Source organism: Oryctolagus cuniculus, chromosome 9 (assembly GCF_964237555.1).
Source record: "Oryctolagus cuniculus chromosome 9, mOryCun1.1, whole genome shotgun sequence".
Taxonomy (NCBI): Eukaryota; Metazoa; Chordata; class Mammalia; order Lagomorpha; family Leporidae; genus Oryctolagus; species Oryctolagus cuniculus.
Window position 1 is genome coordinate 13,282,715 of NC_091440.1, and position 26,425 is coordinate 13,309,139.

General features: G+C 46.2%; 2 protein-coding genes and 1 long non-coding RNA gene across 5 annotated transcripts in view; 2 read left to right on the top strand and 1 right to left on the bottom strand.

Moving 5' to 3' along the window:
• UBAC2 (UBA domain containing 2) overlaps positions 1–26,425 on the bottom strand; it is a 191,779-nt gene that overhangs the window by 77,767 nt on the left and 87,587 nt on the right. The window lies entirely within an intron of this gene.
• On the top strand, positions 1,736–15,588 carry LOC100353676 (G-protein coupled receptor 183). Its single transcript, XM_002712943.5, has 2 exons — positions 1,736–1,886; positions 13,672–15,588. Exon 2 carries the CDS (start codon positions 13,704–13,706, stop codon positions 14,775–14,777), a length of 1,074 nt encoding a protein of 357 aa, XP_002712989.2. The 5' UTR covers positions 1,736–1,886; positions 13,672–13,703; the 3' UTR covers positions 14,778–15,588.
• Positions 24,349–25,076, top strand: LOC138843758 (uncharacterized). The gene is made up of 2 exons (XR_011378720.1): positions 24,349–24,778; positions 24,876–25,076. It is a non-coding gene; the product is annotated as an uncharacterized lncRNA (long non-coding RNA).

Below are 26,425 nucleotides of genomic sequence, written 5' to 3' on the forward strand. Positions count from 1 at the left end.
TGCAGGCATTTGTGCCCCTGCAACAATACGGCACCCAAAACTGACTGGATAGCCAGAATAGTGCCGAGCAAGTATAATAGAAACACTCTTGTTCTGAACACCAGGTGGCTAGCAGTTTAGCCAACAAATAAGCCACTTTTTAAAAAGGATTTACTGGGGCTGGTGCTGTGGCGTAGCAGGTAAAGCCGCCGCCTACAGTGTCAGCATCCCATGTGGGCGCCAGTTCGAGTCCCGGCTGCTCCACTTCCAAACCAGCTCTCTGCTATGGCCTGGGAAAGCAGTAGAAGATGGCCCAAGTCCTTGGGCCCCTGCACCCACGTGGGAGACCCAGAGGAAGCTCCTGGCTTCGGATTGGTGCACTTCTGGTCTTGAGGCTAACTGGGGAGTGAACAGTCGGATGGAGGACCTCTCTCTCTCTCTCTCTGCCTCCCCTTCTCTTTGTGTATAATTCTGACTTAAAAAAAAAAAAAAAAGGGGATTTACTAGGGCCAGCACTGTGGTATAACAGGTAAAGCTGCCACCTGCAGTGCCGGCATCCCGTAGAGGCTCCAGTTCAAGACCCGGCTGCTTCACTTCTGATCCAGCTCCCTGCTATGGCCTGGGAAAGCAGTAGAAGGTGGCCCAAGTGCTTGGGCCCCTGCACCTAAGTGCGAGACCCAGAAGCAGCTCCTGGCTCATGGCTTTGGATTGGCTTGGCTTTGGATTGGCCCAACTCTGGCTGCTGGGGAGTGAACCAGCAGATGGAAGATCTCTCTGACTCTGCCTCTCTGTAACTCTGCCTTTCAAATAAATAATTTTTTTAAAAAAAAGGATTTATTTATTTGACAGGCAGAGAGACAGAAGGCTGAGGGTAGGGTGTGATGGGCTATAGCATATCTTTCATCCACTAGTTCACTTTCCAAATGGTCACAACAGCCAGGCTGGGCCAGGCCAAAGCCAGGATGGGTCTCCAGAATGCTATCTGGGTCTCCACAGGGGTGGCAGGAGCCCAAGTATTTGAGCCACCTTCCATTGCTTTCCCGTTGTGTATCAGCAGGGAGCTGGATGGCAAGTGGAGCAGCTGGGACTTGAATCAGCTGTGATACAGGATGCCAGCGTCGCATGGGGCAGCTTTACCAGCTACGCCATGAGACCCAGCCCAGTAAGCTGCATTCTGATAGCCATTTTGGAGTGCTGGTTTCAAAGTGTCAGGTGGAAAAAGACTTGCCCTTTCAGCCTGCACATAACAAGATGGGTTTTTGCCTTTTCTGGGCCCCCTGTTCTTTCCTTGTCATTTATGAGTCCAACAAGTGAAAACCAACGACGAATCCTGTCCGCATGCTAAGTGTCTTCCTCCCGGTGAACACCGAAACCTGGCTCTATCTTATAAGCTGCTGTTAAGATACAGAACCAGGGAACTATTCCCTGGTACCAGGGTTTCAGGCAGGCAGAACTGCCAAAGCTGACTTTGCGCCTTTGAAACTCATACTTTCACACAGAGCATCAATATAAAATCATCATTTACTAATTTTTTTTTTGTTGGTAAAATTTATTGCTTCAATCTCAAAAGATTTTTTATGCTTAAATTTCTATAGAAAAATTTATAAAGTTCCATAAATATCAACAATGTATAAATTCCGAGGGGCTTTTGGATAGTTGTTTTGGTTTTTTCTTAAAACCACTATCAGAAAAATTTCACTTCCCATTTGAAAAAAAAAGTGCACACGCATACATGAGGCTAACTGATCGTTACTATGCTCAGTCACAGGGTGACAGGAAAAAAAAAGCCACCACCATAAAAGGATGTCTGCATCGTCTCTCTTAAAACAACATGCCAAGGTTAACATATCTCAGTCTGGGCAGACACTGACGGATACAGCACAGAGGCCCCAACAAGTCACAGATATGTAAGTACTCACTGGATATTTTGTTTTTTGGTTTTTTTGTTTTGTTTTGTTTTGTTTTACAAATTCTTTTGGGTTGAAAGTCTAAGATTTAAAGTAAAAGGGAAAGGGAAAGAATCTATTTAATAATAAGCTATAAATATTTCCAACATTATGCTATTGATGCAGTGTGGGCTCTGGTGACTGGCAGTTCCGATCAGCTATTATTAAGCTGGGAAAGCAGTGGATCACGCCAGACAGATGTCTGCCAGAGAACGGGGTTTGCTTTGTGTGTGTCTGTGTGAACTGGCAACAATGAAAAATAGTGCCATGTACAAATGAGCAAACAGCGCTAATATTTCAGGACACTTTAATATGAAGGGAAATGAATGAAGCAAAAGTGGAATTTTCCACACTTGAATGTACTGCTAATATGCAACATAACAAACTACTCAGGACAATTTAAAACAAAAAAGTTCTGTAAAAATCTTTTTTTATATATTCATTTTGATTTCTCAGGATAGAATCGTGTAGTAGCATTCCCGGGGCAAAAGGACTCCGGGAGCCAAGTTTTTCCTAAAACTGGTTGTAAAATGATCTATATCAGTTGACAGAAACAGTTTATCAGTTTACCCACCCATCAGCAAAGAGTAAGGGCCTTGATTTTTGCTGCCTCTCAGCCAACATGGGTATTTTAATTCCAAAAATAAGCTATCAATTAGAAAACTACGAAAATAGCACTTCTGTTGTTTGGTCTACACCCATTTGACATTCAGGAAGGCTACACATGTCTTTACCTAGTTTTCTAGAATGTCTACGTTCCTCCTCCTCGCCATCATAAAACCAGGAGTTCCACACAGAAATTTGCCAATACTGAAGTCCAGACTGGGCACTGAGATTACAGAAATTCTTGGCAAAATGCAGGCTATTAAGGACTTCCTCTAAAGGAGCGTTTGTTTTTTTTTTTTTTTGTTTTTTTATTGTTGTTGAGAGTTTCTTTCTTTCTTTTTCTTTTTTTTTTTTTTTTTTTTTGCTGTCACTCTGAGTGCAGTAGTGGGCTCCAGATTCAGGCTCAAACCTGGGCTCCATTATGTACAAGGTGTGTGGCTCTGCACAAGCCACCTAACGTCTCTGGCTTCTGCTGCTTCATACTGCCAGGTTCTTATACCAAGGCTGCTCAGAGCAAGCGCTACTAAACTGTCTGCTGTCGTTGCCCTCCCTCCCCTGCGCCCGCCGACCTGCCCGCGGATGAATCCCACGGGCAAAGGTTCCTTGTCCTATGCTTTCTGTGAGAATTACTCTTTTGGGACCGTACTTGCAAATCTCTATGGGCTATTCTACACGGAGACTCGGAGTGTGGGAGTGATCGCACCCCTGCCGGCGTTCTCAGGGCTCCACAAGCACCAGGGCTTCCACGCGTGTCTTCTCTCGAGGAGGTCATGGCACTTTTTGCACATAACACTGCAAAGAGTTACGTTACCTCCCTCCACAAGTCACTGTCACTCAGCGCGCATGCATTCTGTGGGTGGCCACAGAACTAACAAGTCCATTTATAAGCTGCTTTCTAGAGCTTGTTAGAACCATGACCAGTCACTTAATGGCATACATATTAATTCAGGTCATTAATTGACTTTTATTCTTGTATTCACTACATATCTATTTCCAGCTGCTTTTGTGACATTCTATGTAATAAAACTTATGAGATAAAGTCATCATCCTCATAATGGGCATAATGGCATAATGGGTTAAGCATCCCATATACCCATACCAATTTGTGTCCTGGCTGCTCTACTTCTGATCCAGCTCCGTGCTAATACACCTGGGAAAAGCAGCGGGGGATGGTCCAAGTGCTTGGGCCCCTGCACCCATGTGGGAGACCTGGAGAAAGCTCCAGGCTCCTGTCTTTGGCCTGGCCCAGACCTGGCTATTGTGGCCATTTGGGGAGTGAAGAAGTAGATGGAAGATCTCTCTCTAGATATATATATATATCTCCCTCTCTCTCTGTAACTCTGCTTTTCAAATAAATTTAAAAAATCTAAAAAGATGACTTATTTATTTGAAAGGCAGAATGACAGAGGGAGAGACAGACAGAAACAGAGAGATATCTTCCACCTATTGGTCCACTCCCCAAATGGCCAGAATAGCTGGGGCTGGATCAGGCCAAAGCCAGGAGCCAGGAACTCCACCTTGGTCTCATAAGCGTTGTCCGCTGTTTTCCCAGGAGTGTTAGCATGGAGCTGGATGGGAAGTGAAGCTGCGCCACAATGCTGGCCCCAGAAATTCACATTTTCAAAAAGAGCCTGCTACGTAATGAATGAGTTCTAAGGGATGCCCTTCTCTCTGCTACAGCTGAGGCTGCTGCCAAAAGCGAGCTGAGGACACCTGGTATCCTCCCCCCTGTAGAGTTTATCAATTCCTCAACAGGTCCTAAGAGGCTGGGCACTGAGTGCGAGAGAGTGCACGTGCAAAGCGTGGAGGTAACAGGGATCCTTGAAGTGCTCTGGGAGCCCAAAGCGAAGAGTAACACTACTTAGTTACGTATCTGCCAACACCCAAAAAGTAGTGTCAAAATAAATACCATAAAAGCTATTCTCAGTATTCACCATCTTCTTTCCATCAGAATTTCAGTCTGAATTTTTACTGTCAAAATATTCTTCAAAATAGTAAAATGTGAACTCATTTATAAAACCTTTACTTGCTTTAAAATATGCTACAAATAAATCCATGAACTCCATTGTTTAAGTCAATGTAGCAACCGGTTCCCTAACTCCACACTCTCTTCTCATGTTCAGGCAGCTCTGACTGGGTATATGTTAAAAGTTTTGGGATGCTTTTATACTTTACTGATTTTCCACCCATACTGTCAGAGCACATGGGGAACAGGAATGAGGGAGACTGGTACAGGGCCGCATCTGCCTGGGTGGGCGCTGTGACACCTGCCAGCTGGGTCTCTGGGAGAGCCACCTGAGTGTCCTGGGCCCCAGCTCCACCACGTGTTGAGTGCACAGCTGGGCACCTGTGACAGGTCAATGCACAGGGCAGTCTGTGCTGAACCCTATGGGTCACTCAGAAAGGACCTTTGGTTTTTTTTTTTGGACAGGCAGAGTGCAGAGTGGACAGTGAGAGAGAGAGACAGAGAGAAAGGTCTTCCTTTGCCGTTGGTTCACCCTCCAATGGCCGCCACGGCTGGCGCGCTACGGCCGGTGCACCGCGCTAATCCGATGGCAGGAGCCAGGTGCTCCTCCTGGTCTCCCATGGGGTGCAGGGCCCAAGGACTTGGGCCATCCTCCACTGCACTCCCTGTGCGCAGCAGAGAGCTGGCCTGGAAGAGGGGCAACTGGGACAGAATCCGGAGCCCCGACCGGGACTAGAACCCAGTGTGCCGGCGCCGCAAGGCGGAGGATTAGCCTAGTGAGCCGCGGCGCCGGCTGGAAAGGACCTTTGGTCAGGGACCAGGAAAGCTGGCCTGGCGCTGTTCTCTTGCGAGTGGGTATTCGTTAGCAACCACGGGTCAGCTGGAGACATGGAAACTGCACCTCCACTCACAGTCCTTCACAGGCTTGTGGGAGATGGAGCGGAACCTCACCAACACGCTGTGACGCTGTCACAGAGCATGGGGCCCCAGCAAAGATGCCCCCACCCCTACCTTTCTGAGGGCAGAGCGGGAGAGGGGATGGGGGCGCGGGTGGAAATCGGGGAAGCTTCCAGGAGCCAATGACTTCAGAGTCTTGAAGTGAGGCAGGGGCCGAGAGCACAGGACGGGGCACGTGGGAAAGCCAGACACTGCACGGCATGTCGTGCGGCCGCAGTCGGGGCATGTGGAGATGATGCAGCTGCGCGGGGAGCCGCGCCCCAGCAGGAAGGAAGTCGTGAGCGGTGACAGAGAGCCTCCGTCTGCCCAGGGGACTGGACGGGCTCCACCTACAGGGCCTCTGGAGGCAGCAGAGCCGCTCTAGAGCAGAGCAGGGGGGCTGAAGGCAGACAGGGGCAGCGAGAGAGAGCAGCTAGCAGACAGGGGACAGCCGCCCAGACCCGCAGGGCCGGGGAGAAGAGGGTCGGCCTGAAGGTCAGGGAGGGAGCCTCAGGGACAGCCCTGGGCCAGACTGCAGGATAACAGAGAAGACACTTGAAGGAGCAGTGGTTCCTAGGGACAGACTCAGCAGACCTCCATGACAGAGGGCTGGGGTCTGTCCTGTAGTTTCCCACCCCACTCACAGGAGTCCACGGCAGGCTGCAGGCAGACACACGCTGGAACGAGTGTCTCAGAGTTCCCCTCCTAGTCAGTGTCAAAGCCGCCAAAAGCCACCAGGCCAGCAATCAGCAAAAGGCGAAGGAAGGCCGGCACCGCGGCTCACTAGGTTAATCCTCCGCCTGTGGTGCCGGCACCCCGGGTTCTAGTTCCAGTCGGGGCGCTGGATTCTGTCCCATTCGCTCCTCTTCCAATCCAGCTCTCTGCTGTGGCCCGGGAGTGCAGTGGAGGATGGCCCAAGTGCTTGGGCCCTGCACCTGCATGGGAGACCAGGAGAAGCACCTGGCTCCTGGCTTCGGATCAGCGCAGTGCACCGGCTGCAGCGGCCATTACAGTGTAGTGCGCCAGCTGCAGCAGCCATTGGGGGGTGAACCAACAGAAAAGGAAGACCTTCTCTCTGTCTCTCTCTCTCACTGTCCACTCTGCCTGTCAAAAAAAAAAAAAAAAAAAAAAAAAAGAAAAAAAAAGAAAAAAGAAAAGGCGAAGGAAGCAAGGCACGTGGGTGTTGAACACGAGCGTCCTCACTTCCCTGCTGTTCCACCCTCTCCAGTGGGCTCGTCTACGTTGCTCCTCACGGTGCACCCTGGGGTCTGGGACGGGGTGAGAGGTAAATACTCTCTGTCCTGCACAGTCCTCCATGCTCTGTCCTGGGCCCGAGAGGCGGTCTGAAGCAGCCCATATCACGCAGCCAGCAGCAGGGCCACGGGGCTAGTAACTCCGCGGTAAGGCCGCTCACTATGCCCACCGTGGCCCCTGGGTCTGTCGTCACACATCCACAAGCCAGGGACAGCGAGCTCCCCAGCAGGTGGGCGGGGGCAGGGAGGTGTCCATCAGACGGGCTGGCCGTGGTCAGCTCTTCTCTGGCATGAGTGACGGAGCGATTCACTTCCAAAAACTGACTCACGGACACGGAGCTATCAGTTTAGGACTCAGGCTCGTTTGGGGGAGAAAAAAATCACCTGGTAGTGTACACAGATTTATTTAGCGGGCTCCTGGGGTGTGCACTGGCTATTACAGTGATGGATTAGCAGCGAGTGTACAGACTTATTTAGCAGGCTACTGGGTGTACACTCTAACAGTGATGGATTAGCAGTGCCTGGGAAAGGACGAGCTGGCGTGCCCAGCCAAGTGACTGTACCCCAGGTTCCTCCTCCACAGACAGGAAGTATGGCTGTCACCTGTGCGTCTTATAGGCCCAGGGCACACACAGCACAGGTGATGGCTTAGTCCACTAGAAGGAGGGGAGAGAAATCGCTGGCTGAGTGCTAGGTCCCAGCATGCATTACACTGGACCAAATTCAGCTGTCCCTGTTCTGAACAAGAGCAGGGAGGTTTATCAAATAGTCAACAAACCCTGATACAAGGGTGACCAGAAGGAGCAAATGACAGCTTTCTTCTGGGGAGCAAGTCTGTCCTCAGGAGAACGGAGCCGGCCTCAGCGTCTGTCCTGTTACACTGGAGCTGCGTCTTGTTCCCGGCCGTGTGCCCGGGTCCCTGTCGCTCCAACAATCCTGAGCCTTCACTCCCCTCCCCCTTCCTTGGCTTTCTCCTCAGTCTCACCTTTCCTCAAGAAAACATCCAAATGACAAAATATGAACAGAAAGTATAGAAAAAATGGCATCAAATGACAAAATATCAACAAAAAACAGAAAAATTACATCAAGCAAAACTCATCGCTTAACAAAATACAAATGCAATTAGCATGTGCACACGTCCAGACTGTGGTGGCTCGTGGCTTGTTTTTAAAAGCGAGCCCCTGGAACTTCCTCTCTGGGGCATGACACAGAGTGGGCACTCTGAGTCAAGTCTCCCCTCGGAGTGAGCCATCCCAAGCAGACCTGACCTCACGGAGAAGTCACGGCTCCTCGGTGAGCACCTCAACAGGACCGGGACCAGGCCAGCCAGCCCGGACGCCTGCACTGACACAGAACTCCTGCAAGTGCAGACCCTGTTCACTTACTAAGGTGCTGACGATTATGTAAAGAAAGGACTATAGGGAGCGAAGGTGACATTTTAGGAATCTCAAAGTGAAGACCAAATGCCACCATGCTAGGACCAACTAAGACCTTTGAGTATGGGCAAGGGTGCTCTGTTTCTGCCAGGACTAAACGCTAAGAAAACACCTGGACTACCCGAGCGAGCCCGACAGAATGGCAGAAGTAACGAGTATCCTGGGAAAACTCACAGATGCTCCCAGGCCGACGCCTCGGGTGAGGACTTCCGAGCAGATTCCATTAGGGCGCAGATCGTTTTCTTAAATACCAACAAGGGAGTTCAGGGGCGGGGGGACCTTTCAATTTTTTTTCCTTTTTGTGGCTAGAAAGAATCTGTCAGTTCATGTCAACATGTCCGGTTATGCAAAAATGAAATGATAATATCTCAAGAAATGTTAGCAGCACTATTACAGGAGCACTCACTCAGGCCTAGTTCCCAAAACCTAAGAAAACACCTTAGAAGAGATTCTGCTACGGGAGAGGTTACTTTACATATTAGGGTAACGATACAGTTAACAGTTTTTTTCTATAACAGGATCATATAACAACACAGTTAACAGTTTTTTTCTATGACAGGATCATATATAGCTGTGCAGAGTCAACACAGGGATTGTGCCCTCTGTTCGCCATAAAAACAGGAGACGCATCAATGGCTTAGACGGCAGCCACCAGGGGGTTCACTTTCAGGGGCAGAGTTCGCAAGACCAGCATAGCCCTGCTCCTCAGGTACACCTTGACAAAGCAGGCTCTGTGCCCTGAGAGAGAGGCTCCTGGCGTGCAGTGTGCAGCAGCAAAGACAGCGTGGGACCACACACATCTTTTCACTAGAAAGCACTAGGATGAAACTGTGATTCTTAAACAAAGCAGTGTTCTAAGGAACAAGACTTAGGGCAAACATTTCTGTGGGCCTTTCCCTAGAAAATACACTGACAAGTTACAGTACTTTCAAGTTTAAATCAGAGTGTGTGTATGTGTGTATAAAGACGTGTGTGTTTGTGTGTGTGTCAGAAGCTGTTGCCTAATAGTAGTTAAAACAAAAATACTTAAAATAGACTCAAGAGTCAATATAAGGTTAAACGTGAAAAGCTGACAAAAAGTAGAATTCACAATCCAAAGGTGCAGAGCACAGGGTGAGCAGGGGCTGACTTGCTGGGAACGGAGCTCGGCAAAGCCCCCAAGTACCCCTTGCTAAGCTTAACAGCACCACACACCCCCTGCTGTTCTGGTCTCCAAGTTTAAACAGGTGTCCTTCCTGTATGCCCAAGATCTAGCATTTGCAGACATTAAACACAATTTCTGCTGAATACAAGAATGGGGTTAGTTCCACAAAAAGTCACCTGGAAGATGACCAAAGGGAGGGATAAAGTAATATTTGAGGAAAGATTCTACTAAGTCAGGGTTGGCCAATGTAAGAATGGGTAACAAGATCCGAATACAAGGAAGGATCTCCAATTTGGGGATCACAAAACTGGCTAACATTAGGTCATTAACAGCACAGGGTGGATACAAGAAGCACTAAAGTGATGCAGAATAGCCTAGTGGAATCCATCTTGTAGGGGTTACTAAGGATCCAAAACAACCCTGAGTCTCCTTGACCTAAGATCCTGTCTCAGCCATGCGCCTGTTCTTCAGGCACTGCCCCTGCTGCCCCTGCTGCCCCTGCTGCCCCAGCACAATGGGGATCAGTAAGAGGGCCCCTCCAGAGAGTCCCCAGGGCTCACCCAGAGGAAGAGCTGTCCCTCCTGCTCTTGCTCTATGTGCAGGGACACAGCCGCGCAGTTTCTCAAGGGTACCCCACTTAGGGCTGCACAGAGCAGGTGATCTGAAGCCGGGTCGTCAGAGGGAAGGACCCGGTGTGACCTTTCACTCTCAGACCCTCAGTTCCGTTGGGCTCAGCCACACTTAGCTGGCAGGCTGCCATCAGGTTTCCTTGTGATACGAAGGTAGAAAGGTAGGCATGTAGTAAGTCCGAGCACAAATACGAGCCAAGAGCACTGAACGGCAGGCTTTGAAAGGTACATTACATGAAGAGGTTTTGGAAAGAGCTTGAATTAAAATGTTTTCCCCCAGATTACAAAAAGAGTACCTATTTAATTGATGTGTCAATTGACGCTCAGTGTTAAAAATTCAGAATACATGGATAAAGCACAAAAGTTACCTGTACAAAACCAGGTTTTTGCATGTCCATTCAGACAGACTCCTCAGCGCGTGCGTCACACAATCTGCTCTCCTCACTTAATCCCCTGTCAGGCAATGGGCATCGAGGTTGCCATTTTCAGGGCTGCAGAGGACCCCCCGTAGCCTCCTCCATCAACCCATCAATGTTTAACGAGCCCCCTGTGATGGGCACATTTTCCCTCTATAACTGCCGTTGTGTTAAACCTTCCTGGACTTGAAGGGCCCTGAAGCCATGGCCATCTCTGGCCCTCCTAGACACTATGTTCAATTCCCTGACGTGGTCAGGTGCACACAGACAAGCTGCGACAATGGCGCCTTCTCTTCAGAGCCGCTGTCACAGGGCCTTCCCAGCCTCTACGGTAACAGAGACTCCTCGGAGGGTTTGCAGGCTGCACAGCGGGGTTCATTTTGTTCCTGCTATGTATTTTAAAGACATTTCCCAGGAACCTGCTTTGAAACATTCTTCAAACCACTCTGTTGAGATTTTTAGGAAAAAAAAACCATTTTCGTTGAAATTAGGAAAATGTTGCTAGGAAGTTTGATGACTGTTCCTAGGCTGCAACCCCCTCCCTCGTGTCTGGTCTCAGCCATTCAGAAGTTGCTTCTCACACAAAGCCTGTTGAGACCAAACGGTCAAGTTTTTTCCACGTTTATTCCACACTGCAGTTGCCAAGCATTCCTATTTAAGAACCACTCCATTTTTCTTCTCACAAAATATAAAGGCCATATTTATTGTTCTTCATTTTGTTTTCAATTTCATTCATTTCTGCTATCATCTTTGTTATTTTCTTTGGACACACAGAGTTGTTTTCTAACTCCTTGAGCTGTATTATTTAAATGCTATTTTCAATCTTTTATTTTTACTTATTTTTTTAAAGATTTTATTTACTTATTTGAGAGGTAGAGTTAGAGAAAGAAGGATAGCCAGAGAGAAAGGTCTTCAATCTTCCATCTGCTGGTTCACTCCTCAAATGGCCACAACGGCTGGGGCTGGGCTAGGCTGAAGCCAGGAGTTTCTTTCGGGTCTCCCACACGGGCAGGGGCCCAAGCACTTGGGCCATCTTCTACTGCTTTCCCAGACTCATTAGTAGGGAGCAGGATCGGAAGTGGAGTAACCAGGACCAAACCGGTGCCCATATGGGATGTCGGTGCTGCACGTGGAGGCTTACCATAGCGCCGGACCCAATCTTATTTTTTTAACAGGCATTTTTAAGGTTTTATACCTATCTTGGATTAACTCATTAGCTTTATCCCACAGTTCTGCCAGGTAGTATTTGTGTCACTTGGTTCTAAGTATTTCAAAATTTCCATTGTGGTATCTTCTTTAAACCAAGAGTTCTTTAGAAATATGCCAGCCCCAGAAATATATTTTTTACTTTCCAAACTTATCCCTTATCTTTTTACCTTTGGTTTGCAATTTAGTCAGGCACTGTATTCTGCCTGATAATGATTTTTCTGAAAGTCCTGACCTAGTACACAGTCAAATCAGTAGATACACTCATAGGTTTCTAGCTTTTAAGTCAAGTTGGGTAAATCTTCTGAGTCTTTAATCTCTCTTGTGGCCAGTCCATTCCAGTAAAAAGGTGTTAAGTTCTCCCATGCTTGTGAATTTGCCTATTTCTGCTTTAAGCTCGGTCAGCTTGCTGCTTCAGCACATTTTCTCATTGTATTTCTGTTCTTTGTGGACTACTTACTCCGTTTCACTTGGGTAGTGGCTCTCCTACTCCTACTGAGTTGCCTCACATGGTTGCTGTTGTTGATATTGCTGCTCTACCTCTTCACTGATTGGGATTTGCCTGTGTTTACCTGGTGCCTTTCTCTTCGATTTTTCTGAATCACTTCAAGCTATAACTCTTCTAAGCAGCAAAGATTTGGGTTCTTAAACATTGAAACTGATGGGCTCTCCTTTAATCAGGTGAGTTCAGGCATCTTTTTCTGTGGTGGCACATTTCTATCCTCTCCATTTTCCACTTACCAAACCCTGTTCTCTGCCCGCCCCCACCCCCCACTCCCACTCTGTTGCCTTTCCAGCTTCCTCTCGGATAACGAAATGTTCTATTTCCATTCTGCTCTCTTCAGCTTTCCGATCTGTCACGGTTACCCTCTGCCCTGCATGCAATGCACACAATACACACCATCAGTGCACAGTGACCCCACAGCCCTCAGTGCCTGCAGGCACACCTCTCTGACACAGGGGATTCAGTCAAAACAGGGGGCGGAGGAGGAGACTGGAAATGAAATCAGTGCTTTAGGTCGAGGTAAAATTAGAGCTGTTTTCCTTTAATACCAGGGAGCAGTTTCACTAGTTGTGTAGAAATTTTCTACAAACTTAGTAATTGTCAGAAGAGATTTATGCACAGATAGTCCTATCAGAGAAAATTTCAATTCTTCTTCTAAAAACAACCACGCAGAATTTATTTCTCTGTCTTCCCACTGTTACCAAAGTTTACCTTCATATACGGAGCTTTACTTAGGGGGTTGCAATTCTTCAATTTAGATTATTTATCACAAGGAAGAACTGGAAATAATCCAAAAACCCATCAAGGGAGAAGCTGGTACTACAGAGTACCTATCAGACGTCCATACAACATTTAGACACGGATCACACAGTCAGGAAGATGTTCAGTAAATAAAACAGGACACAAAACACCACCTGTGTGAAGCCTGTGACTACGTGCAAGGGAAGGAGAGAATGCGCCGTGGAGAGCCTGCAGGATGACAAAACTGCCCCTTGAAGCAGCTTAAGTTCTTTTCTCTCTCCCTTTCCTCTTTTTTGGCATTTTACTCATGGTTGTTGTCATCATCTTCTCCTTCTTCTTTTTTAAAGAAAACCTAACTTTCAGTTCCTAACAAGGCCTGAACTTATTTCTCAGACTTTTTAGGTTAACACAAATCAGATCGCTGTGGTAAGTTCATATTCACTACATAAATGTATGACTGATTTCATTTCCTGGCAGTGAGATGCACTTGGAAAAAACGCACACACACACAGAAAAAAAAAAAAAAAAAAAAAGTCCAACTGAAATTCAATTTAAAGCCAAGCCTAACGGCCATCAAAAATGTGGGGTGTTTTACACAATTGTATTCTTAACCAGACAATGATTCAGAAAAGGAAGGGGAATTTCTTCCTAAAAAGTCAGTGTTTTCCCGTTCCTCACAAAGCTGCACCTGCCCTGGTTGGAGGGCTCTGCTTCCTCTGCCAAAGCCATCAGATGGAGAGAGAAAAAAATGTGATTGTCATTCTCTCATCTTCCTGTTAGCATGCATGCAACATACCATTTTTCACAGGTTCTTGAGGCTAATGCGTATCTTGCAATTTCAGAGGGTGAACTATTGCTATGAATTCTATGTGTTTTTATTTAAATGGACCCTTTTTTGGATTTTCTAGAGATCTCAACCACCACACCACTGGATATAAAAATGGCGGACAATTTTACTACGCTCTCTGTAACTGCCCAGAGCAATGACTGTGACCTGTACGCTCACCACAGCACAGCCAGGGTGCTAATGCCTCTGCATTACAGCCTGGTCTTCATCATCGGGTTGGTGGGAAACTTGTTGGCCTTGGTCGTCATTGTTCAAAACAGGAAAAAAATCAACTCTACTACCCTCTATTCTACAAATTTAGTGATTTCTGATATACTTTTTACCACTGCTTTGCCAACACGGGTAGCCTACTATGCGCTGGGCTTTGACTGGCGAATTGGCGACGCCCTGTGTCGGGTCACTGCTCTAGCATTTTACATCAACACCTATGCGGGTGTGAACTTCATGACCTGCCTCAGCATTGACCGCTTCTTCGCTGTGGTGCACCCTCTACGCTACAACAAGATGAAAAGAGTTGAACATGCAAAAGGCGTCTGTGTATTTGTCTGGATTCTCGTATTTGCTCAAACCCTCCCACTACTCATCAACCCCATGTCAAAGGTGGAGCCTGAAAGGACGACATGCATGGAATATCCAAACTTTGAGGACATGAAGTATCTCCCCTGGATCCTGCTGGGTGCATGCTTCATAGGATATGTGCTTCCACTTGTCATCATTCTCATCTGCTATTCCCAAATCTGCTGCAAACTCTTTAAAACTGCCAAACAGAACCCACTAACGGAGAAATCCGGTGTAAACAAAAAGGCTCTCAACACGATTATTTTTATCATTGTTGTGTTTGTTCTATGTTTCACACCTTACCATGTTGCAATCATTCAACACATGATTACAAAGCTCCGTTTGCCTGAGCCTCTGGACTGCAGCCAACGACACTCGTTCCAGATTTCTCTGCACTTTACAGTATGCCTGATGAACTTCAACTGCTGCATGGACCCTTTTATCTATTTCTTTGCGTGCAAAGGTTACAAGAGAAAGGTTATGAAGATGTTGAAACGTCAAGTCAGTGTATCAATTTCCAGTGCTGTCAGGTCAGCTCCTGATGAGAATTCTCGTGAAATGACAGAATCGCAGATGATGATACATTCCAAGTCTTCAAATGGCAAGTAGAAAGGATTACATTCCGGATTATAGCAAGGTAAACTGCACGAGGAACTCTGCTGGACTTTTCATGAGAAGCAAAATGACCATTCACCTCTCAAGAAGGATTCCTTCCAATTCTTTTCACTGGGCACTATTTCTCACCTCCAACTTGGAAGTGAAACTGATACACACACATACATGTATGTGTGTGTACATTTATATATATGCATCTATCAGCTCAAGAGAACAACATCATGCAAAGCTCTAATTTGTAAATGAATCAGATGCCAAAAGGGAGGTGCTACTGTACTGTCACGGTAAAAAGAAAAGTTTTGTGCTAACAAAAAATTCAATCATTAATATTTCCTGCCAGTAAGTTGGCAAAAGAGACTGATCAGATTGTACATTGCTGATGTAAAAATGTTAATACTGTAACATATTTTTGGTAACATTTCTTAAATTCATGTTTCTTTCAATTTCAGATTTTATCTCCTCAATACCACCAGTTGTTTTGGTTGTGTTTGTTTTGTTCCTAGTTATAACTCTGCTGCAAAGAACTCTTTTGGAACAAAGAGCAGGATGGAACAAGATGATGAATACGATCCTCAGTGCTCACTGTCAACTCTCGACAGAAGTGCAGAGGAATACAACTAGCTAGCAGTGAACAGTTTTGACCAGCTATGTCATACATGTTGATGGCAAATGAGGCCAGGAAAGCACAGACAGCAGTGTGTAAGGACCATTGCTCACGAGTATGACACAGACTCTGAATGGAGCCACTGTGGGATGAGGGTTCTATGTGATGCACTCTTATGGGAATAAAAAGTATGCACAGATACTTGGGTTTCTTTTGGGTCTCTATGGGGTCATTTCTTCTTTATTTTGGGTTGTTACTGTCTTGTATCATATGGATACAGTTTGAGTCAATAATGTAGGTTACTGGAAAGGGTGGAGGGGGTATGAGCTATGAGGGATATGGCTGCTGCTTGACTAAATAAACTAACAAGGAACAAAATGCAAAATTATAAATGTAAGAGTACACAGGATTCTTTACAACAATATACACTGGCTCAAATGAATATCTTAGTGTGAGAAGCACAAACTGCAAATATAATCAATCTGTCTGCCAGTTCAAATTTGTTTTGCCCAACCCCTGAAATTACCCCCAATATGGTATCTCTGTTGGCAGTAACACCAATTTTGATAATGGAATATTTAAAAAGACATGGAATGAGGTACCATGAGTCACACTTCAAATTTTTATTGGGCTTTATATCCTGAACATATTTTATTTTAAATTCTTTTCTTAGTCATTTTCAATTTTTACCCTATAAGAAAATTAATCTTAATGGTTGATGCAGTATCATTTACTGGGTACTCTCAGGTCTGCATTACCTAAATTCACAAACAGCCATCTGACTATAAAGCTACTGACAAAAACAGGCACTGGTTTTTTTAACACTACAGAGTCCAGGTGAGATCACGTGGGTAGAAGTCAGAACCTTAGTGCATTTCCTTCCCTCCGTCTACAAAATTTCTGGTGTAAAGAAGAAAGGACAAGCTGGTGCCGCGGCTCACTAGGCTAATCCTCCGCCTTGCGGCGCCGGCACACTGGGTTCTAGTCCCAGTCGGGGCGCCGGATTCTGTCCCAGTTGCCCCTCTTCCAGGCCAGCTCTCTGCTGTGGCCAGGGAGTGCAGTGGAGGATGGCCCAAGTGCTTGGGCCCTGCACCCCATGGGAGACCAGGATAAGTGCCTGGCTCCTGCCATCGGATCAGCGCGGTCCGCCGGCCACAGCGCACTGGCCGTGGCGGCCATTGGAGGGTGAACCAACGGCAAAAGGAAGACCTTTCTCTCTGTCTCTCTCTCTCTCTCATTGTCCACTCTGCCTGTAAAAATAAATAAATAAATAAATAAAGTAAAAAAATAAAAAAAAGAAGAAAGGACAAACACTGAATTTAATGCAAGGAGGTGGCACTTAGGTAGTCATTAGAGGTGGATCTCTACGGAGAAACCATTGTGAAGCCTCCTAAGAAAAGCCAGAAGCAAAGTTTCCTTAATTTCAGATTCTCTTTTTGGTGCCCTAGTTGCACGACTACAGGAGAGCACAGACTGGAATGTACGAGCCGACATGCCATCCACAGCAGAAGACGGAGTGCTAATGAGGGCCAGTTCCTTCTAACAAGGTGAACACCCTCAGCTGTTTACAAAGAAATAACGTGTTCTTTTACCTGTTTAGTTTTCTGCCTTCTCCCAGTACTATATAAAAACCCATACTAGCGAAAGGTAAACCTTTCTTCAATGGCTCTTTTTATTTTTTTCCTTTTCAAAGTCTGTTCTCAAATCTCAGCTCTCCCTCTCCTTCAGAAGGCCCTGACTGCCCATTCCATTCATCATACCACTGTCCAAAGATGGCCTCTGGGTGCCTCCCACTGTCTTGTAGTTAGTTTTATTCCTAGTGCATTCCTCTCAGCAGTAGGGGAACGTGGGTAACAGAGACAGTGCTGAGTAACTGCTGCAATAGTCACAGAATAAAGGAGGCGATCTCATACGTAACACACGGTGTGAAAATCGAGCCCCGTAAGGGTTTCCTACATGTTAAATAGTAACAGAGAGCTAGAACAATCACCAGGGAAGATCCTTACGGAAAACAGCCATATTTATTTCTTTCATTCTTTCTTTTTTTTTTCTTTGACAGGCAGAGTGGACAGTGAGAGAGAGAGACAGAGAGAAAGGTCTTCCTTTGCCGTTGGTGCACCCTCCAATGGCCGCCGTGGCCGGCGCACTGCGCTGATCCGATGGCAGGAGCCAGGTGCTTCTTCTGGTCTCCCATGGGGTGCAGGGCCCAAGCACTTGGGCCATCCTCCACTGCATTCCCTGGCCACAGCAGACAGCTGGCCTGGAAGAGGGGCAACTGGGACAGAATCCGGCGCCCTGACCTGGACTAGAATCCGGTGTGCCGCAAGGCGGAGGATTAGCCTAGTGAGCTGCGGCGCTGGCCCATTCTTTCATTTTTTATTTCTGAAAGGATCACCTGCTTACTTAAAAACTCTCTGAAAGCAAAGCCATTTAGCTGAAACGTGTGAGAAAGCACTGGCTGTCCAGCGGTGGTGTAGACCAGCTTGGGCAGCACAAAGGTCCGCTGTGGCAAATGGCAGCACATATACTTGAAGAGCTCCGGGTTTGTCCACACCACCACACCGCCCGGAATGTTTTCCTTCCACAATGAGCAGATGGTATGCTCCATGATTTTTCTTTTGGACAGGCAGAGTTAGACAGAGAGAGAGAGACAGAGAGAAAGGTCTTCCTGCCGTTGGTTTACCCCCCAAATGGTTGCTATGGCTGGCGCGCTGCGCCGATCCAAAGCCAAAAGCCAGGTGATTCCTCCTGATCTCCCATGCGGGTGCAGGGCCCAAGCACTTGGGCCATCCTCCACTGCACTGCCAGGCCACGGCAGAGAGCTGGACTGGAAGAGGAGCAACCAGGCAGAATCTGGCACCCCAACCGGGACCAGAGCCCGGTGTGCCGGCATCGCAGGCAGAGGATTAGCCAAGTGAGCCACGGTGCCGGCCATGCTCCATGCTTTTTAAAGAAACATTCACTCCAGGAAAGGTAACTGGTAAAACAGAGGCCGTGTCAGGAGTGTAATTCTAATGCTGAATCCTCACCATAAAGAAGACAGAGCAGAATCACGTAGACCCTGAAAAAGTGTGAGATGGCTTGTGTCACTCTATACAGCAGACTATGTACTCCTTAAACACATTAAATAACCCAACCGATAGGTGGATTACAGACTGAGCTAGGCTGTGAGCTACACAGCAAGGACCTCGTCTGATATATAGGCACAGCCTGGCACAAAGCCTGCAACGTGGGAAGTTCTCAAATGCCCATTTAGCTGAATAGCACGTGTTCTGTACCATTACCAACACTGTTCTAAAGCCCTACTGAAGTATCTGATTTCCCAGTGAAATGAAATACTGAGCTCATGTGTAGCGAAGTTGGTTTTTTTTTTTTTTTTTTTTTGAAGATTTATTTATGCGAAAGGGAGAGTGAAAAAGAAGGAGAGACAGAGAGAGAGAGAAATTTATTCCAGCTGCTTGTGCTGGTTCACTCCCCCGAAGAGGCTGCAAAAGCCAGGACTAGACCAGGCTGAAGCCAGGAGGCAGGAACTTCATTCTGGTCTCCCATGTGGGTGGCAAGGGCCCAAGTATTTGGAGATCATCCACTGCCTTCCCAGGTTCATTAGCAGAAAGCTGGATCACAAGTGGAACAGCCAGGGCTCAAATAGTGCTCTAATATGGGATGCTGGTGTCTCAAGCACTGGCTTAACCCATAGTGCCACAATGCTGGCCCCTGGAGCTGGGATTTAACCCAAAACATTGGATCCTGGGGTCTGTGGTCTGACTCAGAACACTCAGACACTAGCATTTATTGAAATTTAAGTTTACCAAGAGCTGGTTCCAGCTTGCCCCTCTTGCCTGGATGCTACTCCTCCACTTCCGGGGGCCTCCTCTGCCTTGGACTCTATCCATCACCATCTGAACCTCAGGTTATATCCTTCCTTGCACAGACTCCAGAGCTCTGTGCAAACTCCACTTCCGTCCTCTAAGTCATCCGCACCTCATCACTTCTCAACCACAGCCTTCATCAATGGCAAAGCCTGGCCTGGGTCTCCTCCGCGGGCTCTCTTGCCCATCTTTTCTTACCCAGGATCATCATCCTGGTCCAGACGCCGGTATCACTCACCTAAATCACTTATAACCCCCCTCTCTCTGGGCCCCTCAACTAGAAGCAGAAATTTTTGCCTTCCTTTAGGATGCTCTACTGGAAGCCAGCAGATACAATCAGTAACAACAGGGGCTGGTACTGTGATGTACTAGGTTAAGCATCCGCCTGTGGCACTGGCATCCCATATGGGTGTCAGTTCAAGTCCTGGTTGCTCCTCTTGGGATCCAGTTCCTGTTGATGCCCTTGGAAAGTAGAAGATGGCCCAAGTGCTTGGGCCGCTGTTCCCATGTGGGAGACCTGGAAGAAGCTCCCGGCTTCTGGCTTCGGATTGGCTTGGTTCTGGCCATTGCAGCCAACTGGGGAGTGAACCAGCGGATGGAAGATCTCTATCTGTCTCTCTGTCTCTCTCTCTATAACTCTGCCTCTCAAACAAATAAATCTTCAAAAAAATTAATAACAGCAATAATAAATACAATCACGAAACATAGCACTCCAAGCACATCACACACACTTAAGCTCATTTCCGCTTCACCATAATTCTGTGAGGCTTTTCCCATTTCACAGACCATAAAACTGTGGTCCAGTAAGGCTGAGCAGCCTGCGCAAGGTCACACAGCAAGCTCAGTGGAGGGGCTGGGCTCTGGACTCTGGCAGAGTTACTCCAGGGTCAGTACTCTTCATCGCCATATTTTCTCTCTCAAGCAAGTGGAAATATTGCCCCTCTCAGAGCACCCTCAAAGAGCTCCTACTGCTCACCAAATATCCTTGGGTTTCCTTGGCGGGGATGTGACTACTTCTGGCCAATGAGTTTGTGTGTGGTGGTGATGGTGGTGGTAGGGGATTGACAAAAGTCACTTCAAGGCTGAAGCCGTTGGAGAGCAACGACAGACGTTCCATCCGGCTCTTCTCCTGCCACAGTGACCGTAGATTGTTTTGACGGAGGGACCCTGAATGAGCACGTGCAGAACTCCCAGCCCCGTGCCCCACCCTCCTACGCTGGACAAGCAGCAACTGAGCGGCACATTTACGGAGCAAGCTGCAGGGATTCCAGGCTTCATCTGCGGCTGCCAACGTAAGCTAGCGTGTTTAGGTTTTTCAGTGTTTGACCAAGCTGGAGTGAAAAAACCAGTGCACAGCGAGTAAGAAAAGCCAAACGCAGACACTATCCAGTTCTCCTGGGAATCAATGCATCTTCCTTAATCCCACTTTCATTCTGTCATTTCATGCACAAGGACAGAGAACAGTTCCCCGCGGTCTACCACATCAAGTTCAACTTCCTCTCCTGCACTTTCAAGTCCCTGCATTGCCCAATATGTGCCTTTTGAGTTAGTCTGGCTGGTTTTGTCTCCGTCCCTTTAACAGAACAAACACTCGGTTCTCACTGGTTAGATTAATCTGCTTCCCCCACTTAATCTGCCTCCACCTCTAATTCTTCTTTGAGGATGAGAAGCTACCACTTTCCTTTCCTCAGTGGAGTTGGCTCTTGCAGTCTACGCCACGTACTTTTAACTCACACATATAATATCCTAGAAAAAGGAGGCATAAGCCCTGCTGGCTTGGAGACCTGCGGGCAGCTTCTGGTTTGAATGCTAACCAGCTCCATGTCACTGTCCAGTCTTTGAGCCTTTCTAGACCTCAGTCTTCTTGTTGGTGAAATCAGAGCCAGATAATATATAAGTTCTTCATCAGCCATTATATAGCCCATGGTGTGTTATTTCATGTGCATTATTCTTGTCTCCCACAACTAAAACACAAACTCCACTGGGGCAGAGACACCGACTTCTACAGCTTTCTATTCTACTCTCAGCAGCTCTGACCACAGCACCTTGAACACTGACGATCCTGAAAAAACACGTGTTGCCTACAGGTCATTGGTGTTACCTGAGGATACCATATGATCTGCATTATTAAAGTCTGGTGGATATGTAGTTTATATTATTGCACATCATAATCTGTTAGGCAGCAATAGATACTAATACATGCTCAGCACTAAAATATTTATCATGGGATATATGGAACATACACATCAAGAACTAGAATGTCATTTCAATCAGTCTGGATTTCTTTTCTAAAAAGGGAAGTTTTCTGCTGATAATATGAATGCCACTTGCTTTTCCAGTTCCTTCCAAATGAAAAAGCAATGTATGACTACTTCTACTTATTTATCTCTCATGATGCATATTCAGACTTACAGAAACCTCTGCAATGTTCCAGTTGGTCGGAGGAAGTAACTGTGGAGTGGTGTTCACCACAGCAGTTGAGCAGTCATTTGGGGGCACCTGCACCCCATATCAGAGTGCCTGATTTGAGGCTGGCCTACCCCGATTTCAATCCAGCTTCCTGCTCGTACATACCCTGGGAAGCAGCAGATTATAGATCAAGTGCGTGGATCCGCCACCTGTGTGGGAGACCTGAACTGAGTTCAGAGCTCCCGCCAGGCTCTGGCCTAGCCATACCCTGGCTATGATGGCATTTGGGGAGAGAACCAGCAGATGGGATCTCTTTCTCTGATTTCCCCCATCTCTGTCTCTCTGCCTTTCAAAAGGCAAATAAATTAACAACATAAAAGCTATGTTATAAAAAAGAAAACTGTGCAAGAGGGTAACATACATGAGAAAAATAATGCACGATTTGGTTTTTGTTCAATTAAAATTTTAAAGACCAGGACGGGCCTTGTGGCACAGCAGTTAAGCTGCCACTTGTGATGTGCACACCCCATTATCAGAGTGCTGGCTTGAGTCCTGGCTGTTCTGCTTCCAATCTAGCTCCCTGCTAATGTATCCTAGGAAACAGCAGATGATGGCTAAAGTGCTTGGGCCCCTGCCACCCATGTGGGAGACCTGATGGAGTCCCAGGCTCTTGGCTTCAGCCTGACCCAGCCCTGGCTGTTGCAGGCATTTGGGGAGTCAACCAGCAGATGGGAGATCTCTCTCTATCTCTGTCACCCTGCCTTTCAAATGAATAAAAAAAATAAACAAACACTAAAAAATGTTTGAGGGCCATCTCTGCCTCTTTATTTGTACACCAACTGTGTCACTTCTCATTGTTAACCATGCTCACATCTATGTGACTCAACTGCAAGCCACTGGAGGGCAGGAGCCCCAGCCCCTTCCGTCCCACATGGGCTCTGCCACAGTGATCCCAGACAAGAACTCAGATGCTTTTTCATTGTCCTTTGTCAGTTTTCTTGGAGTGTGAGAATATTTATTTCTAGTTTCCCTATCCTGTACGATGACTTTTCTCATGCAGGCTTTGAGAAGAAAAAGGTAGGTCAGAATGAAACTACACAGAGGCTACGGAAGGTCTGCATTCTACTCTAAGAAAAGTAACACACTGGTGAGTTCTTAGAGCTTCAGAGCAGCAGCTCCACAAATTTCCCCTCAAGTCAAAGAGTGAAACATCTGCTTTTCTTGTGATATACAGTGAAAACACAGGATTTCCATCTGTACTCAGGTTGGTTGGTTTGTTTGTTTTTAAACTATATTATCATGTCCTGGCCTGTCAGGTATTATTATCCAAGACAATAATGAACATATTTGCACTTTATGCATTACTGCCCACTTTTTCCTATTGTAAGGAACCAAGGACAACATCATGAACTGAATGTTAATGGTTCTATTTAAAGAGCACCCAGGAAGAGGAAGACATCAAGCCCACAGACCTATCACCCCCATGACAAGAAATGGAAGCAGTCCTGGGGCCAGCGTTGTGGCACAGGGTGATAAGCCGCCACCTGCAATGGTGGCATTCCAGCATCCCTTATCAGAACACTGGTTCAAGTCCCAGTTGCTCTGCTTCCAATCCAACTCCCTGCTAATATGCCTGGGAAGGCAGTGCAGGATGGCCCAAATATATGAGCCCCTGTAGCCCACATGGGAGACCCGGATAGAGTTCCAGGTTTGGCTTCCACCTGGCCCAGGTCTGACTGCTGCAGCCATTTAAGGAGTAATCCGGTGGAGAGAGGTGCAAAGTTACCAGATACTGTAAGCCTTGGTCATGCAGAATTCAGAGAGCAAACAGTAAAAGGAAAAGTATAGGAAAGTGTCTCACTAGGGGCTCGGCTGTCAAATTATTTGAAGTTTGTTTTTTGGACAAAATGTTGACCCAGTGACGGGTACATGGCAGTAGTTACACTATTCCTTCCATGTTTGTGCATGTTTGATACTTTCTATAATACATTGTTTTTTTTTGTTTTTTTTTTTTTTTGGATAAACATAGTCTGTAACTCATCCCCAAACTCTGATTACTTTGGAGTGCAGGCAGAAATTCAGGACAGGATTCAGAAAGAATTGGAAGACAGAAGGGGCTACTAGTCTCTATCACTAGTCAGTTAACTGCGGCGACCCAATCATATGAGAACAGGACACACAGCGGCCATCTCCCTGTCCCAAGATCACATGTGAAGGGAGTCTCAATGGGCCTTCAGGAAACCCTGAAGAAGGTGGATGATGGTGACAATCACCAGCAAAGAACGGTTATAACCCAGAGTTCATCAGCGGAGTTTCATAAACAGGCACACTCAAGGCTCTCTGAGTAAAGTGATCTGCTGACAAGGACTGCAGTGAAAACCATGTCCCAGTTCAAATGCTTCAGATCCTGGAATACTGCTCCCTATACACACATCTGAAGTCAAATATAAAAGTTACATTCTTCTGATTATCAGTTCTGTCGGCTAAGGTTCAGTTACAGATAACAGAAACCTCTCAAGCTATTTTGGGCAGAAAAAGATGAGCACAGATCCAGGTTGTGCCTCCAGGAGCAAGGCTCCTAGACCAACACCCAAGACTGGTCTACCAAGAAGTCCTAATATTGAAGTCCTGACACCAGGCGTGAGCTCCACAGGAAACCATCTCAGCAGAGCGTGGGGACGAGGAACTGAGAGGCCCGGAGACCTGAAGGCCTGCAGAACTGCAGCAGCAGAGAGAGGAATCTCACACAGCACCAGCTCGGCTCCACTCAGACTCAATCCAAGACCTACGCACGGGCCTCTGATTGGTGCAGCCTAAGTCACATCCAGAACTCTGGATGCAAGGGCGTTGACAGAACGGAGCACTCAGCTCCCCCACCTCTGCCTGAGGGGTACGCACACTGGGAGAAGCCTGGTTGACAAAGCACCGCCTTGCTCAATCTAATGTAGCCATCCTACCAACTTAGTAAAACACTCTTCCAAAAGGGTGGAAGGAACATCTAATAAGAAGAACAAGAAGACGAAGCTACAGTTGTCGCCACCACTGCTGCACAGATGTCACAATTAAATGCAAAATCAAATGTAAAAAGGCATTTTCAAGGTAACAGGAGAAATGTGAGTACAGTTTCATAGTATATAATATTAAAGAATTATAAATAAGTTTTAGGTAAGGCAATATGATACTCATATAAGAAATGTTGTTTTTTTATAGCTTACTGAAATATGGAATGAAGTATGTCTGGAAACTGCCTCAGAACACTTCAACTAAAAATGCTGGGGAACAGAATGTTAACTGTTGATCTGGTCCTAAGGCACATTTATTATTCTCTCTGCTTGTGTGACTAAAATTTTTAAAAATTAAATGCTTTAAAATGTTATATCAAAAGAAATAAAGGGAACAAAGTATTTTTTATTTACTGCTTCACGCTTGACTTAATTGTATACAGCATCAAAGCAAGTGCCCCCTTCTATAAAGTATCTGGCTTAGACTCTTCAGAAACACCAAAGGCAGGGCGGGGACATCTCAGTTTACACAGTAAGAGAACACAACAACTAATGAAAGATGTTAATAGTGGACTGGACCAAACTAAAAAGTTTTTATTCATTTTTGTTAGAAAGGCCATTAGTTGGACAATTACCAAATATGAATAAAGGCATGCACACTGATATAAGTATACTGAGTAAAAAGACATTATATTCACAATGTGTTCTCAAATGATTCAGAGAAAACACCGTGTGTGTGTGTGTGTGTGTATATATATATATATATAAAATGATAAAGCAAATGTAGAAATGTTCATAATTGGGGCATCTGGGTTTAGGATACAGGGAGTTCTTTGTCTTATTCTTGCAACTTTCTTGTAAGCCTGAAACCACATTAAAATGTTATTATGTATAAACCCTAGTGGCAGTACTGAAGAGCCACTGAAGAGAAACAGGAGGTTTCCTCTGTGTGCTAAATTAAATTGAAGGAACAGCTAATGAAGGGAGTGTCACTTAGCCAGCAAGTCTCGTTTTAGCAGGAGCATTTGAATGCCATACAACGGTTGTCTCTGGACACTAACATCTACTTTAACCAACATTTGTGTCTCTGTGGTTGAAAATACACACAGGAAACCTCCATTTAACAAGTAAATACACACTTTAATTTCTAGCATAGTGAACAGATGACCACTAACTCGATTTTTCTCTTAGATTTTCTCTTATGGGCTAGGAGTCAGACAGGCATCGATTTCTACTTAGGCTCACTGGCCACTTCAGTAGCTGTCACCCAGTGACTCAATTCTGAGAACCTCTGCTTTCTCACAGAGAACACAGCAATACTTCACTTACTCTTGCAACACTGTTGCAAATATTCATTTAAATCTGGCATATCTACAATAGGAGACTCTGGGGTACAAAATACTCAACATATTAATGAACATCTTCTTGTCCTGGGTATTTCTTAACACAACAAATATTAAGTGCCCACCATGAACCACAGCTGTCCTCATTTCAGCTGGGATGACAACTGAAAACAACACAGACCAAAGTTACCCTCTGAATCTTAGCTCTGAGAAGCCAATATTAAATGTTAGGCAAGTAAATAAGTGGTATCTTAAGGGAGAGGTATGAGATTTGTGTGTGTGTTGAATATTTTGCTATGGTTACCAAGACATAGCTAGCATTTTGAATTTTTTTCTTAGAAAAATACAATGATCTGAATCTAAAATCTTACATAAGGTGCAACTTTCCAATGATAAACAAGAACAGGAAGTGAAT